The sequence below is a fragment of the Cynocephalus volans genome, chromosome 11, assembly GCF_027409185.1.
Source record: "Cynocephalus volans isolate mCynVol1 chromosome 11, mCynVol1.pri, whole genome shotgun sequence".
Taxonomy (NCBI): domain Eukaryota; kingdom Metazoa; phylum Chordata; class Mammalia; order Dermoptera; family Cynocephalidae; genus Cynocephalus; species Cynocephalus volans.
The window spans coordinates 7,091,385-7,109,410 of NC_084470.1; the positions used below are offsets into that span (position 1 = coordinate 7,091,385).

Here is an 18,026-nt window from a genome sequence, read left to right on the forward strand (position 1 = left end):
TGCCAAACAACACAGATTTGAAATACCTACTTAAATAGGATCACAAATCAGTACAAAATCCTTTTATAAATTCGCCCTTCATAAACCATTATTATGACTTACTCACGTTTTGTGACATGTTTAAACTTTTCCTTTTTGTCTCTATACTTCTCTTGTCTCCACTCTGGAACAATCTAGCCATTCTATTTTAGGACAAAATTCACTACAGAAGATGCTTTCTCCATAGAAAAGTATTCATTTTTCTTTTTCTTTTTCCTAGCCACAACTACATCTTCATGTTCACAGCTTTCTTCACATATTCTCTTTTCCTACATACTTGTGCCTTTTTAGCAACAATGCCAAATTAGCCTTATTTTGCCTAAAATTTGCATACAGAATGATCTGTGTTTGGCCAGGTTCATAACTTCAGCCTTAAAACCTTCTAGCAGAGACAAATATAATCCTATTTGACCAGTAAACCCAGGCAAAAATGTATGCTGATAGTTCTGATAACATTTCTCATTTCTTTGGCTTTCAAAAAGCCTTTTTTTTTCCAGTAGGCTTCTGCTTTAACACTTGCAGAACTGTGCACAAATAGACACATTTCATCCAGAGAGGTAGCCAATTGTAACAGTTTGCTTCTCAAGCTTGCCTAGAGAAACTCACAAGAATAAAAAAAAATATGTATATTTCTTTTTCTTTTTGGTCAAGTTTTTAATGACCAAAAGGCACAAATTTACTTACTCGAGCCCAAGCAGACAGAGCTTTCCCAAACGAGACATGAGGTTCAGTGTACTAGGAAGTGAATACTGAACTAGTATTCAGTATTAATACTGAATTAATATTGAATACTGTGGGGGGGGGGGACCCAGAAAGGAAAGTCTGTGCCTCAGGTCTCCATTAGCTTGGCTGTTGTTGCTATGCTTTAAGCAATTGGGTATGTCTTAACTCCTGAGTTCCACTGTAGGCTATAAGTTGGTACTGTTTTAGTCACTGCAGGAAATATTCCACATTTCACCTTTAGCTCAGAATGTTACACATACAGTGTTGCTAAGTGAGCCCTGTGGTTTCTAAACAAACCCTGCCAGGGACTGGCTCCTTTTAACTTTTTTCCCCTCTGCCTGTAAGACTGTGTGCTGGGCCAATGATTTCCTACAGGAAAAATCTTAAGATGCAGTGGGGAGGGGGCCTGGGGGAGAGGAGGATCATGGGAGGAAGACAAGATGACAGAGGGGAGGGGCCTGAGAGAGGAGAGGGCCATGCCAAGAAGACAGGATGGCTGGAGACTCCACAGTCCCAGCCACGAGGTTGGGCCTACCTCAGGAAGTTAGCACTCACAGGTGGGCCTGTTACCAAAGGAAAACTGGCTAGATTGACAGAAGATTTACACATAGAACAAACACGAGAAAAGGAAGAACACACACAGCAGTCAGCCACGATCAGCACAGAGGAAAGATACACAAAGCCTAAAGAGGGGGCACTGAAATAAAATCCGGGCTTTTTCCAGAGCGTGCAGCCTAATCTGCTGTATATTCTTCATCTATCCTAGTAGCCTGGTGCAAAGTGGCACTGTTTGTGATCCAGTGACAGAGTGATCAGTTCTGCCATGGGCCACGTGGCATTACCCCAAGACAAGGAGTGTTTACTCAGGATGGGGAGTCATACCCCAACACAGGGAGTCATACCCAGAAAGAACCCAGGGAGTTCCACTTACCACGTCTGATGGTCCAGGGTCAGGCAGAGAAAGAGGCCCCTGATGGCTCAAGGAAGTCTCGGAGCACAGGGCTGCAGTGACAAAGCCTGGACGCGAGGGGGCGCGCTCCTGGCTGGCTGGCCACATGATGCTGGAGGCAGTAGGGTCTCAGGGAGCCAGTAGCTGGCCTCAACGCACCCCGTCCTCTTACCAGGTTCTTGACTCTGCTACAGGAAAGAATTCAAGGACAGAGTCACAGTAGAAAGTGAGAACAAATTTAATGTAACAGTTAAGAAATACAGGTTCCACAGAGAGAGTGCAGCATGCTCCAGAGACGGAGCAGGGCCCACACCAAGCTTCACACAAAAGTAAGTTCAGTACATACATCAAGTCTAACACGGAAGCAAGAAAAACATAAAGTTCAGTACACAGTGCAGGCTGGCTCAAGAGCATGAGCAGCTGCTGTTGAAAGTAAGTTTGGAACAAAGTAAAGTTCACACACCTCAGCCAGTGAACTGCAGGCTGCCTCCAGGAAAGTGAACAACATCCCTGCCTTTAGCTGGGATTCCACTTTTATAGTTTCTCCAAGGAATATTCAGTTAAGGGGGTGGTTCCCAGTGATGCAACGTTTAGTCTTGCACATGCTCAGTCGGTCTCCTCCTGGAACGTGTTCATTGGTCAGACCCTACCACATACACCAGACATATTTGAGAATATTCTGTGCTCTCTAGCACCCTTAGTGGAAGATCATTCAGCTACCAGGGTTATATAACCCTTCTCTATTGAGCATGCCCAGCCACTGGATTAGCATAAGCCAGCCCCTTGTGGTCTCATTGTCCCCATGTTGGTACTGAAAACAGGTCTAACTGGCAGCAGTAACTTTCCTCCAGGGGAGAGCCCAGAGGACGGGGCCTGAGACCCAGAGGCATGTCCTGAATCCTGAACCCAGGGAAACTGAGCACCTCCTATATTATACAGAAGCCTCATAGTTTAATTTAGATTAATGTGTCAACTAGACTCTTTGTTTAATAGCAGTAAATATCATGTTAATGTTTAACCAATATTTTATATATTTTGAAAAATGCAAGTCTATATTTTATTTTCTGAATTTAATGGAAGTGGTTAAAACTACTGTGGGAAATCACAATATATTTGGCACATATAAAATGTGCATATCCTTTTAAAAAATTGATAGTGAATAATACAGATACGGAAAAGTACACAAAATATACACATACAGCTCAGTGAAGTATAATGAATTGTCACAAAGTGAAAGCCTCTATCCATTAAATCTAGAAAGAGAACACTGCTGCATCCCAGAAGCCCTCCTTCTACAACCTCCCACCCACCCATCCAAAGGTAAACGTTATCCTGACTGTCCGTCACTAAAGCTGACTCGTGTGTGTTACTGAACTTCATATAAATGGGATCATGCAGTGTATTGTATCACCTTGTGCCAGGCATCTTCTGTTCAACACGATGTTGGTGAGGTCCTCCACGCTCTAGTTGGTTCATTTTCACAGCTGCTTCACCTCTCCTTGTGTGCATTGTTTGTTCACTCTACTCTTGATAAATATTTGCTTGTTTCCAGTTTTAAAGTGGATGAATGTTGCTGCTGTGAATTGTCCAGTACGTACAGTGCAAGTGCACACATTGTTGAGTGTATACTAAGGGAGGGAATGCTGGGTTGTAAGGTGCGTATCTATTCAAGGAGTGCATGCCCAGCTGTTTTCCCACAAGGTTGTACCAGCTCATACCCATATTGTTTGAGAGTTCCTGTTGCTCCAAATCCTTGTTAACATTTGGCACTGTCAGTCTCTTTAATTTTAGCCATTCTAGTGGATTTTAAATGATAACTCATGGTTTTAATTTGCACTACTCTGTAATTGATGTTTATGGATAGTTAAAGTATATTAGAAAAACCTAACAATATTAAGGGCAAAAATGTAATTCAAAGCATATTATCTTTATTTTAAATATGCAGGTACTTAAAAAAGTTCATGGAAAGAGTTGTATTGTCTTTCAACTCTATTTTTGATGAACTTTTTGAAATAACTTTGTACATAAGAAGTGCTTAATGTTTGAAAAAATGTTGGAAGTAAATATATTAAAATGTTTACATTGGTTAGATCTCTGGATAGCTTAGATATAGGGAATGGGTATCAAAGTGGAAAATAAAATTAAGAAAATCATTCTCAAAATCTGTTGAAATGTTTTACCATTAAAAGAAATATTTCTCTCTCTCTCTCTCTCTCTTAAGAAATCAGCTTTAGACTTTCAGTTCTTCATATAAGAAAATATTCAGACCTTAGCATTCAAGCATACATTAAGCAATATTCTAACCTTCACCTTTAGAAGACACTTCAATTCAAATCGTATCTACATTCTGTACTGGCTCAAGTTCCATGTTTTTCATGACCAAGAAGCGTCCTGGAAGCATCCTCTTAGTGCTTTTTGACGGTGCCACATTTTTTACCACATTCACTCATATATACTCCTTATGTGTGTAGACTTCCACCCCATTTGACTATAAACTCTTTGAGAGAAGGGATCTTATAAATCTGTACTGTTTCTTGAAATCTCTACAGATGCTGAAATCATACTGGATTTTCATAAATAGATTTTCAATAAAGTGTATATCCAATGAAGATCTTGAATTATTTATCTGTGTAGTTATACATGTAGTTTTTAAAAATTGAAGTCCAAAATAGTAAATTTGTAAAAGGCATAAGTCAATTAAAAATTCAAGGAAAATACCTTTACCTGCAAAGACAGTGAAAATGGGATTTGAAACAGAACCACTTCATCAGTTAGGGGCCTGGCAGTTTAATAGAGTGACTGTTTACAGAGTTGTGGGCAGGGTTAAGGGACCGTCATGTAATAAGTAAACCCCAGGACTGGTGGAATTTGGAAGGGGAAAGTGATTCTGTGAGGGCTGGAGCAGCAGAAGAGCTCCAGCTGATTCAAACCATGAAGACCAGCCTCCCTGGGCATGCTGTGGTGTGGGTGAAGGAGAGGGAATGAGACCACCATCACCGTTAGTATGTTTCAGGGTCACGTGCTGATGGTGGACCAGAGGTTATCTGGAAGCTTACCCTGAAAGAGGAAAAGACAAAGTGCAGGAATGTGCAAATTTCTGGCAGTGTCCACTGCATAAGTCATGGATATTTTATTTTATTTTATTTTTTTAATGTTCTTTATTTTTTTTATAGGAATGTAGTTGATTGTACATATCTGTGGGGTACAGCATTGAATATCAATACCTTTGTGAAAAATGTGAAGTTCAAATCAAGATAATTAATATATTCAACATTATACAGTGTAATCTATTTTTGTGGCCTTTTACTAATTCCTCCCTTTCCCTCCTCTCCCACTCCCTCTTTTCCACCTCTGGTAACCTCAGTTCTGTTCTCTCCTTTTGAAAGTTCAGTGTATTATTGTGATTATTATATCTTTCTTTTTTTATTTATTTGTTTATATATATGTATATATATATATATATTTTAGCTCCCACTTATGAGTGAGGACATGTGGTATTTCTCTTTCTGTGCCTGGCTTTTTTCACTTAACATAATTTTCTCCACGTTCGTCTATGTTACTGTGAATGGCAGTACTTTGTTCTTTTTATGGCAGAGTAGTATTCCATTGTGTAAATATACGACATTTTCCTTATCCAGTCATCTAATGATGGACATTTAGGTTGGTTCTAACTCTTAGCTATTGTAAATAGAGCTGCAATAAACATGGGAGTGCAGGTATCCCTTTGGCATGATTTCCATTCTTTTGGGTATACACCCAGCAGTGCGATTGCTGGATCATGTGGCAGTTTTATCTGTAGTTGTGAGGAAACTCTGTCTATACTGTTTGAGTTCATAAATGATTTTGGTAAAGTTGCAGGATACAAAATCAGCCCACAAAATTCAGTAGCATTTTTATACTCCAACAATGAACTAGCAGAAAAAGAAATCAAGAAAGCTAGCCTATTTACGATAGTCATCAAAAAAATAAAATACCTAGGAATAAAGTTAACCAAGGAGGTGAAAGATCTCTACAACAAGAACTACAAATCATTGCTGAAAGAAATTAAAGAGAACACAAAAAGATGGAACGATATCCCATGCTCTTGGATTTGGAAGAATTAACATTGTGAAAATGTCTATACTACCCAAAGTAATCTACAGATTCAATGCAGTCCCCGTCAAGATACCAATGAGATTCTTCACAGAAATGGAAAAAACAATACTAACATTCATATGGAACAACAAAAGATCCCAAATAGCCAAAGCAATCCTGAGCAAAAAAAATAAAGCCAGAGGCATAACACTACCTGACTTCAAATTATACTGTAAAGCTGTAGTAAAACAGCATGGTACTGGCATAAAAACAGACACTTGGACCAATGGAACAGAATAGAGAACTCAGAAATCAACTCATGTATTTACAGCCAACTGATCTGCGACAAAGGCACCAAGAGCATACATTGGGGAGAAGGCTGCTGCTTTAATAAATGGTGCTGGGGAAAAAGTCATGGACATTTTAGGTATTTGTTTCCTTTGCTTTGTGGAAAACAAATTTTTTATTACAAATTTTGGTTTATTAAAACTGTGCTTATTGAATAATTAATTAATTGGTTAATAATACATTATAAGAAATAACTACCCTTTGTTCTCTATTGGGCCTTTGCTTGTGTATCAAGTAGGGTATTTACTTGTTATATAAAGAACAAAGTTAAACAAAAAATAAACTTGTTATGTAAAAACCCAACACATTTCAGTCTTCCAGTAGTTGGCGCACTCAGGCAAAGATGTAACAGATATATGTACATTTCCAGCATTCCAAGCAATGTGAAAGCAGATTGTAATGATCTGGCATAGAAACCTTGTTTAATGCTCTCATAATGGGTAATGTAAGTGATTAAATACTGTGATTTTAATCTTGGCATTTTAGTAACCCGATAAGATAGATGAAAACTTAATAATGAATTATGTTATATAATGATATTTCATGCTAAGAATTCCAGTCATTCTTTGCAATGCGTGTTTTTCTGTTTTTAAGTCTATCATAGTGTACCGCTAATGACAGTACTTTTTTCATTGTAATCTCTTTTCATGACCTTATAAAAAATTAATCTGAAGTAAAATTATCTTCACAAGCAAACAGGAAAATGTTCCATTGTTTTGTTGGCTTTTGGGAGAACATCGAAATAACCCCTATCTTCTTTCTTGTCTGAAATTGTGCTTCACGTAGCATTGCCCATTCCCCTTTGGGCGATATGGAAACAAGGAGACCCTCTCCTTAAATCTTCATGGCCTTGGGGAGGCAGAGGGGTAGAAGCCATCAGGGATATTGTCCCCAGGATCGGGGCACCCTGCCTGGCAGCCCAGACAACCCTCTGCAGTGTGAGCTCTCTGGTTCCCAGACAGTAGTCTGAATGCTTTAATTTGGAGAGTCACAGGCATATGTCTGTACTCTTTGGCTGCAACAGAAACAGCATGGGATGTCTGTTCTTGGGCCAGTTCTAAGTTTCACTGTTTCCTATGATGTTGATTCTTGTTTAGGTTCTTTTTTCCATGGTTTGTGCCTGCCTTCAACAAACAGTCCCAGAACAGAGAGGATGGAGAGCCACGACAACAAAGAATGTGAGGGGAGGCCAGCATAGTCTTCAATCCTGTCCCTGTGTGGGTCTACTGTGGAGCTAGAGTTAGGGTCTGGAGCTCACAGACCCCTCGAGCCCATTCACAAACCCTTCACATGCAGGTCTATGAGCTAGGTAACTGGCAAAAAGGTCTTTGGAGCCTTGGCTGAAGAAGGAATAGCCTTTTTTCAGCACACATACGTTTAGGAGCTGGGCAGTACAAAAAGAAACTCAGAAACTCAACTGCTACCAGCAAAGTCCAAAGAAAAACTGAGCAGCTGTAAACACGCTCTATTGTTAGACATGAGCTCTGCTGGCCAGCTTCTGCTTCACAAGCTCAAGAACACACAATAGCAACAAAACTAAAGAGATCCATTGTTGCACATGCACACTAATTCTACCCACACAACTTGTTTACAAGAAATGTGCTGCTCGACCCCCAACCAGACCTGAGCTGAGGGAGCCTGACTAAATTATCCTATTTTCCCTACAGTCTACTAAAAGTATGAATCAAGAAAGAGACACCTGTAGTTTTAATTCTGGTGCTTCTGTACTCCTCCAGTGAAGATTGACAAGCTTGGCAAATATTTACCAGGTCAAGTACATGGCAGTGTGTAAAATAATGCATGTCACTAATATGAGAAATTTTGTGGCTGCTTTCTCCATATCTCCCTCCTCCTCTTTCAGCAGAACTCACCTCTTCTGTGTCATAATTCTGAATGGCTCTCCCACAGAACAGTAAACACACATCTGCCTATTCAGCTGAAGGAGCTTAACCTTCCCTCTCAGGTTTGCTTTACAGTTAGAAACATAATAACTGACAAATTATTCATGCAGACGACAAGAATTTAGAAGTGGCTCTGTTAGGTAGGGTTGAAAGCAGCTTTGCTTCAAGACGACAATTTATGCATGTATATTTACATCCATGTGAGGTGGCTGCTTGTGCCACTGTAGTTCAAGTTGGATGCTCAGCTTTGTGGACTTAGAAACTCATTTTTGTCAGGCGTCAGCACTAGAGAAATGTCATGCTAACCCAACTCACAATAGCCTGATGTGGAAACAGCATTAATAAGTTACCAGCCTTCGGTGAGAAACCAAAGTGAGGAAAGCGGAACACCAGCCACTGCTCTGCTAGGAAGCCAAATTGCCATTTGGACGTGTGTTTGCTGAGTTCGGATTCAGAAGAAAAGAAGTTCAGTTGGCTGGTTGTACAGAGACATCAACAACCACCACCACTGACCGCATGCCCAGTAGTAGGCATGGCATTCCTGTCTTTGCATACCTGGGTTCCAGCCATCACAGCAGCCTTGCGAGGGAGCAATTACTGTTCACAGTCTATGTATGGGGAAACTGATGCTTGGGTGACAGAGTGTGTGACAGAGCTTGAATTCACATCCTGTTCCTTCAGAGCCCTTGCATGCAATCACTGAGTTCATGCTCTCAAACACTTCATGTGGCTTCATGATTTTACTGAGCGAGATCCTGGGAGATACAAGGAGGTGCTTGGAAGGTGCTGACAGGGAGTGGAACAAAGCAGACTGGTATGTTCAAATTTGCTTTGGAAAGAGGATTCGTCCACACAAAAACCTGCTCATAGATGATTACAGCAGCTTTATTCATAATTTCCAAAAGTTGGAAGCAACCAAGATGTCCTTCATTCAGTAGGTGACGGCATAAGTAAACTGCGGCACATCCAGACAATGGAATACTACTCATCGCTAACAAGAAATGAGTTTTCAAGCTATGAAAAGATACGCAAGAAACTTGCATGCATATTACTAAGTGAAAGAAGCAGATCTGAAGACTACACACTGTATGAATCCAACTATATGGAATCCAGCTATTCTGAAAAAGGCAAAATAAGGAGACAGTAAAAAGATCAATAGTTTCCAGGAATGGGGTGGGAGGAAGGAGGGAAGAATTGGTGAAGCACAGAGGATTTTTAGGGCAGTGAGACTACTCTGTATAATACTTCAGTGATGGTTACATGTCCAGACCCATAGAATGTACACCAACAAGAGTGAACCTTAATGTCAGCTGTGGACTTTGGGTGATAATGATGCGTCAGTGTAGATTCATCAGTTGTCACAAATGTACCACTCTGGTGGGGGATGTTGATAATGGCAAGAGGGTATACATGTATGGGGACGGGGGTATGTGGGAAATCTCTGTACTGCAGCTCAGTTTTGCTATGAACCCCAAATTGCTCTTAAAAATAGTCTATTTAAAGAACGAGGGTTCCAGTATTTCAATATTTGAAATCACATAATATGCTATATTTGCCTCCCCTAATATGTGTGTGTACATGTTTACCTCTATGTATATGTGTATATACACACATATATTTCTGTTTATGGGTTGGTATAAGCAGTATTATGTTAGCATAGTGTGTGATATGTACAATCTCACGTGATTATACACACACACACACACACACACACACACACACGAGGGTATTTTAAAAAGTTCTTAGAAAGATTTGTATTATCTTTCATTCCATTTTTCCATGAACTTTTTGAAGTACCCTCGTATATGTATGTGCGTATTTATATGTGTGTGTATGTTTGTATTGAGTATTCATTATATACTAGACTCAGTACATGAGGCTTTACTTATATTAACTTCCCAAGACCCCCACGAGGGTAGGTATCTTCCCCATTGGACTGTCAAGGACGAGGAGAGGTGGGCATCACAGCTGGAGTCCCACAGCTGCCAGGAGCAGAGATGGCTCCCACCCATGTTGGCTTCCACTTTGCTGATGGTCTGGCACAACCACATCCAGAATTCCTGATGACCCCTCACTGTGTAACCTTTATTAAACACTTTTCTGTTCATATCCTGGGAGTGGATGACCTTTTATTACTAGACAGTTTGTTTCTTTAGGGCATTTAATTAACTTACAGCTTTCTTATTTGCACTCCATCTGAAGGCATGTCCCACCTGCTCTGTTTGGAAATAGGTGACCCCATATCTCCTCAGCTGCATCTCTGTGGAATATGACGTCTACCCTAGTAGGGTGAAGTTTCCTGACTTTATCTGCAAGTGCTGGAGGAACCCTCCTTTCCACTGTTGCTTCTTACCAGTGTAGGAAGGGACTGTGGAGCCCAGCACTGCAGCCGGGAAGATGCAACCAGGTCTTGAGTGACCACGGGAAGCTCGTTGAGTGGTTACTTTCAGTCTTTTGATGGGAAAAGTCACATCAAAGTGAGTCAGTGGTGTGAGCGTCAGATGTCTACAGTCACTATTAAGGAGCCAGGAGCTCCTTTGGCTTCCTTTGGGATAGGTGGCTGCCTGTGCCTGACTGCAGTGATTCTTGCATTTTCCTACATCTGTTTGGGTGTCCTGTGTGTGACTCTCCAAAGTAGAGTTTGGACCACTAGGAATACTCTTACTACTCTTCTCAGTTCTGGAATTTTAGAAAAAAATGATGGGTTCCAATCTTTGTCTAAGTCAGAAAAATCCAGCAAGAAATGCCATTGCCTGTGCTGAATTTTAGTTCCAATTGTTCTGACGGAGTTTCTCGTCGATCTCACAAGTTTGTCCAGGTGTCATCTCATGGATTTCTTGAAATGGTTGCTCTACTAGATCTCTGTTGCAGCAGTGTCAGCATAAATCTGTAAATGAGTTTGTGTTTTGTAAGAAATACTTTTAAATCAGCTTGGAAGGATTGGTTGTCCTTTCTGGGAGAAAATGAATTCATGAACTGGAGCATCTCTCATACCCTTTAGAGGTGCACACCTTAGAAGAGCAAACGTGTCTAAACTGGAACGTCGGGGATGATTTAACCAATGACACAAGCTAACTGGTTTTATAGTAAAGAGCTAAAATAGACTAAGAGGTTGCTCCAATTTCTACTTAAACATGAGAAGTTTTACTAATCTCTGAGTGGGTATGAAAGCCTCAAGTTGTTTTGAAAAGAAATAGCGATTTCCTGGTGTTGATTTCATACTCTTCCCACATGTAAATTTAGGTGACATCTGAGTAACACATAAAAAGCCTCAATTCTTTTTTTTTTTTTTGGTTTAAATTCAAAATTTTAAAAAGTAAGAAGTGAGAAAATCCTCCACACACCCCTCCCCACACGCAGACCGTATTTCAATCTCTCTTATTTTCTGCTGAGAGAAAATTCATTATCTGATCTCTGGTTTCGTTTATCCGGTGCCTGTGCTGTGCACTTCGTGGGGCTGGTTCCTACGAGATTACGTTGTGACAGCGTGATGGGGGCCGGTGCTTTGCTTTGTGAGGAGACGTGTTTCTCCTCCCTTCCGTTTCACTCCTAAAGCCAGTGGCGTAAGAGGAATTTGCCGTTTTCAGTTGATCTGCCTCTGTCAGGGCCTCTCCCCTTTATGGCCATACCCTCCGTGACTGAGGACAGGGAGGAAACAAGTGTTGAACCTGTCATAGGCAGCCCACTGGGCCATCCACCCCAGATGTCTTCCATTAGAGAAGGGAAACGAAGGCCAGGGTGTCGCACAGACTGGCCTTGTTAGAGACTGCTGGCCTGGGGGACTTATGGGGTGGCTGCGGGTGAGGGGGCAGAGGGAGGAATGTCCAAGAGTGGGTCAGAGTGTGGCGGTAGCAAGGAACATTTCAGAATTTATTTTTGTTAGCCAAAAGCTTGTGTTCTACCTTAGCTCGTTATAACTAAGGCAGAAGCTTGATCAAAACCCCATTCAGCTTTCTCACCGCGGGAGCGCTTGCTTACTGATGGCTCACTGAACGTAGCTAATACGGTGCCACATGAAAAACGGGTAGCGGAAAACTGGTTCTCAGTGCTGCCTCACAGAGAGAGAAGCTGCCATCAGACAGCGAAACCCAGATCTGTGAAACTGGTTTTACTCTCTGCTGTGTGACCCTTGGAAACTAAGCCTGTGCGTGGATGTAGAATAACCGACCTCACATTTCTTACAGACACTTGCAGTTCCGCTCCTTCCTTGTTCATGGGCAGCTTTGCGTGTGCATGCCCACACTTCCAGACCTGACATACTCGAGGTTCCTTCCCTTCCCTTCCCTCTTTCCTTCTCTTTCTTTCTCCACCATGATGATAGGAGGTAAGTTTTAAAACGTGACATTAATGTTTGGGTCAAATGGAAAATGTAATCAGAGCAACCACTTTAAGTTCAGTTGCCTGTTACTTAGAATTTCATCTCATGGGGGAGTCCAAAGGCTGGCCTTTATTTTCCTATAATCGGAATGCCATGAAATTTCTCAAAGGTCGATTTTCTGTGCCCAAATAATTGCATAGAAATGTTCTGCCTGCGTTATATCATCCTGGTTTTCAGGAACTAGAAATGCATATGCCTGATATTTTTCCCCAGGACAGCTTGAGTTCCAATGCAGTCTCACTTACCTCCTCTTGCAGACAGCCTCTGCCTGTAGAGACGTCTGTCTCATGCCTGCCTCTCATGTCCGGTTCTCTTTGTGCCCAGGCCTTCTGCCTTGTCTAGTAGCCCGACATATTCAGACCTGCCCTTCATTCGGATCTCCCCGCACCGGAACCCTGCTGCAGCATCCGAGTCTCCCTTCAGCCCTCCGCATCCCTACATTAACCCTTACATGGACTACATCCGGTCTCTGCACAGCAGCCCGTCCCTCTCCATGATCTCAGCAGCCCGGGGTCTGAGCCCTACAGATGGTAAGTCTCCGACCAATTCTGCTTCCCGGGGTTATGCCACCTCCTCCTGCACCTCACTTGGGACATTGCATAAAGTAGATATACTTAATGAGTGTTTCTCATGTACCAGACACTGTACTAAGTGCTTTAAGTGCATGATTTTGATTCAGCGTTATAATACCTATATGCAGGTGGTATTCTCTATAGCCATTTTCAGGTGAGAATAGCAGTGTGCACAGGGGTCAAGTTGCTTACAACCCCTTCATTCTCTGGCTAGGGAGTGGCAGAGGGTTACTCACAGCCAGGTCTCCCTGGCTCCCAGATCCTTGTTCTTACCATTGTTCTGTTCTGCTCCACGTGTGATCAGACCTGTGGCCATTCACACATGTGCATGAGAAACCTGAGCGTTTTCCTCACCTTCTGGTGAGCACTTTCCTGTTCTGCATGTCAGAGAGGAACAGTTATGCAGATGTGTCTACTGGAGCAGCACTTCACAAGCTGTAATGTGCATATGGAGGGCATCTGGATAAAATGTAATTCTGCACTGGGTGGGGCTGGGTGGGGCCTGAGATTCTGCACTTCTAAAAACGTACCAGGTGATGTCAGTGCTTTTCGTCCTGGGACCAGGCTTTGAGTAGCTAGGTCTTAGAAAATATCATGGTCCAGACCTGTTGCATGTGCCTTTTTCCCTTGACTATGTCATGAAATCTGGAAGAGGAATGTGGTGGGAAAGGAAACCAACTTAATTTCTGTAGTACTTGCTGCTTACTTTAGGCTCTCAAGTATCAAATTCCTGCTGGTTCTGTTAGCCTCCCAGTGAATTACTTTTCACGTAACTCTTTTTAATTGGTGCTGTATATTCCCCTACTGTCAAGTCGTAAACCATTTAAAGTATTTCCCATCTCATGCATGAATACACAAATTTGCTTGCCCACAATCACTGGAATCTGAATTAAGATGTAGAACTGCATAAGCCTTATTAATTGCAGATAGCAAGTTATAAGTTCCTTGCAACAGATCACAAGTTGCTGCTGCTAATTCCACAGCAGCGAGAGACACCACGCACTTCATTTCACTGAGCAGCGTCTGATGCAGCTTCTCTGCACCACCCACGTTCTCCTTGTAGACTACTTCCTGAGGCTGGTGGGGCATGGTGGGAAGCTGCAAGAAGTTTCTTAGGAAATATGAGTTAGTAGTTCTGCTTTGGATTTTATTTTGCAATGGGAAACATGAAGAGTCTCCTCCACGGGGTGCTTGGGAGTCGCTGGAAAATACTAACAAGGAGAACAGATAGGGAGAGAGGGAGGCCAGCTGATGATGGACTTGGAGCCGTGCCTGGCTTGTGGAAGTTTAGTTGGGCCAGTGGAGGGTGGTATCTCTAATTGATCTACTGAAAAGTTTGTTTATCTGCTTTTCATAGCACTCGATGAGTGTGAATAAATATGCTTTAATTGGTTGATCTGCTATAAAAAAGTATATGGACACAAATGTAAAACATTCACAGACCTATTGCTAGGATGTTGGTGCTTCTAGATAATAATTGTAAACTAACTTTTATTGATTGTGCTAATAAGCACCTTATGTGCATCATTTCTCTTTTTGCTCCTGACAATCTCTTGGAGCTGGTTTGAATCCAGATCTCTGTGAATCTGTTGGCCACTCTCAGAACTGCTACAATATCTTGTTGTTTTTACATATAAACTGTCAGGTGGGAACCGATTATTATCCCACTCTTATAAAGCTGACTCTTGCCAGTAAATTGCTCCATATTGATAGGTATATTTTCTTTTTGATTTTGTAATAAAAAAATGCAAAGGCGAGCTTTTAAATGACGGAACGTGTGATTGCAGCAGATCGTTCAGTTGTGTGTGGTTAAAGCTGTGCTGCCTTTTTTCTTCTTGTAAATCCCGACTCTTCCTGTCAGTGAGAGTTAGCTCAGACACTCTTGCCAGAAAGCTTAGGGAAATGTTTTAAGTATGTCTGGAAAGATATCATCCTTGTCTGAGTTGTCTACTCTTGTAAAAAATGTGAACATACAGTGATTTGATATAAAACACCTTTATTTTGGAAGGCAAACATGGTTATACGTATATATACATTTTAATCATTTTGAATTCTTGAAAATTTCTTTAGACTAATCATTTTAAAAACTTGTAATGTATTATATTTTTTCTGTTCCTTTCTTCAGTTTTATTTTCAAATAAAAGCTACCTCATAGACAACAGTGAAAGCACAACGTGAGTTAAAGGAGCTTTACTAAAATGAGCCATAAAAGGAATTGCGTATGTGAGGTGCGTGACCAGTGGACTTTGGGCTGCTTCCAACAAGTGACCATACCTTTCCCATCTCCTCTTCTAGCTCCCCACGCTGGAGTCAGCCCAGCAGAATACTACCATCAGATGGCTCTGTTAACTGGCCAGCGCAGCCCCTATGCAGACATCCTCCCCTCGGCTGCCACCGCCGGTGCTGGGGCCATCCACATGGAATATCTTCATGCCATGGACAGTACGTGACCGGTCCATTTTCTGGAGTCCAGGGGTCGGGGGAGGGGTGCAGTGCAAGTGCTAATTTACAAAATAGAGAGGAAGAACACAAAGATGACATGATAGTCTAACTTTTCAATCCAGAGTGGTGGAAGGAGAACTATGCTATTTGGTGGTCTGGGTCCCTCGGTCTTCTAGGAAGCTTCCATAGGTTTGGCCACCCTAGGACTCTCTGTTTAACTCAAGGTTACCAGTGAACTGGCAGATGCAGGAGATGGTAGTTTGACAGCTATATAAAAATATAACTGATCAAAAAAACTGTTTTGCCCTGCTTGTCTTGATAACAAAATAAGGAAACATTTGGTATATGAATGGACTTCACATAGTCACTCCTTGGTTTCATGGATTTTATGCTTTAAAAATTAATTTAAAAAAATACCTGTATTTGATTTATATTTTTAACATTAAATGATTTATTTTGCCCTTGTATGTTCTTTACATTAAAGAATTATATTTCACTAAGACCTTTTATAGCTGCTGAATGCGTGAGAGGATCAGAATAGTTATACCTAGAAAAAATAAAAACCATTTCCAAATCAAAAGGGACTACTTTTAGTACACAGCAGTGGAAGAAAAATGGAATCGTTTGATGCATGTTATATCACTTATTTTGGGGTCCCTCAAGGCACCTGCTGATTCCTTTGGGTCATGTGTGTAGATGCACAGACAAATGAGCTTGTGATCACCACTTTTCAGAGCACCCCAGAGCCCTCATCTATTCAGATCCTGTAAGTACACATCCATTTGCAAGGTGCCAGGGTTAACTCCAAAGTGCCTTCCAAGTCACCTGTCAAACAGAAGCCACTGTATTTGACTATGACAACAGTATGACTTCCAGTAGGGTGTATGCTTGGAGTTCTGTCTGTCATTTCTCGCAGCAGTGATTAGCATGTGCTTTTTCATCTGTGATCTGTTTGGACTCTTCTCTCACAGAGGATGTGCATTTGTTAGCTCTTTAGTAATTCAGTCTTCAGGTTTGAAATAGAGAGAGGGTGCCTAGTCCACACAGGTAAAACTCTACAGCCTTAGTGTCCTTACCACCAGGAATCACTTAGTGTATTCCATAGGAACATGAACTTGCATTGGTTTCCATTGGGGAGCTCATCATCACACAAAGTAAAGGAAACACATTACATTTCCTGCAGGGGTTTTGTTGTTCATCTTTATAAAGTAGAGAGCCCACATTTCAGATTCATCATAACCACATTTCAATTAGCGATTGTTGAAAAAAAAAGTTCGTTGTTATTATGCAAATTAGTTATTTAAAATCTGCAAATAAAGAATTAAAATAAGAGAGAATCTTTGAAGGTCAATCCACATTACTTTCCCTATTTGATGAGAATGTGTTTAGTCAGGCAGTGGCGGTTTTTATCTAAATAAAGGATGAAGCTACCCTTTTACTTTGTAAAAACTAATTAAAGGAATTTTAATTTGCCTGAGTATATGGTAAATTGATTGTCATTAGTAGGAATTTAGATGTCCTATCATTCATCACATAAAAAGAAACCTTTCTTTGTCAGAATTTTTTATTAGAATAAAGAAACAAAACAATTAACAGAAAACCAGATCGGAGATAGCTGTGTTGGAACAGTAAGGGGGCTCTGGGTTTCAGCAAGATGTGAGATAGAGCATTAATATGTACACATTAGAACAAACTGGGCTGTTTATGGTTTTAATTCTATCTCTTGGGATTAGAGTGACCTTAAAAAATACAAGAGCAAGTAATCCCTGTAAGAAACATCCTAGAGATGAGGGCCCCTGAAAATCACACTATCTCTATTGGTAGAAACTGACTTAAATCAGAGCCAGTCTCAGAGGGAAAGGCAGAGAGGATGCCCTCTGAGCAGCAGGCCGTGTGTGACCTGAAGGTTCCAGGGGAAGGCCGAAAAGGTCTCGTGAGGCCGCGAGTTGGTGATTTAAACAACTAGAAATGTTCGTTCCAGTGATTTAAAAGAGTAAAGATATGCCCATGTGAATGGGATGTGTGCATGTCTTGTTATTTCTAACTCTGCCAGTGATCACTGAGTCCCATTGAGAAAGATTATTATTGTCGAGGAATACATGGAAGTTGACAGTAAATCTGTTTTATGCTTGGAATTGTTTGGAAGTGGCATGTACTTCATTGAAAAACTTCTTTGATGAAATTAGCCTCGCCTAGTGAGTAAATGTGAAACAGTTGTGTTTAAGGCAGATGCCGTAATAAAAGTAAGATTCTGATTTAAGTACCTAAAAATAGATACATAGTTGGGATTGCTGTTTTGTACTAAAATGCCCTAAATCAGGCTGGCAATAAGCTATTCTACATGAAGGAACTTACTTCAAATGGGCTTGAAAGAAAAATTTAAAGAAGTACCACATTTGTCATTCAAATTGGTTTTCCATTTTACACTCGGATGGTACTAACTTACTAAGTTCCAGTGTGTGGTTTATTTTTTCTTATTTGTAGAGAATTCACTATGAAGTCTTTCATATTCATCTATTCCCTTTCATTATATTATCTCAGAGCATGTTGGATTGTTTCTGTGTCAGGATCCATCTCTGCTGAAGGAAAATTCCCAGTGA

At 41.0% G+C, this 18,026-nt stretch overlaps 1 protein-coding gene across 1 annotated transcript in view; it reads left to right on the top strand.

Annotated features, from left to right (window-relative positions):
* Positions 1 to 18,026, top strand: part of GLI3 (GLI family zinc finger 3) — a 263,430-nt gene that overhangs the window by 168,885 nt on the left and 76,519 nt on the right. The window contains exons 5-6 of the mRNA XM_063113777.1: positions 12,737 to 12,942; positions 15,280 to 15,426. Of these exons, the coding sequence (XP_062969847.1) occupies positions 12,737 to 12,942; positions 15,280 to 15,426 (353 nt within the window). The remainder of the gene's footprint in view (positions 1 to 12,736; positions 12,943 to 15,279; positions 15,427 to 18,026) is intronic.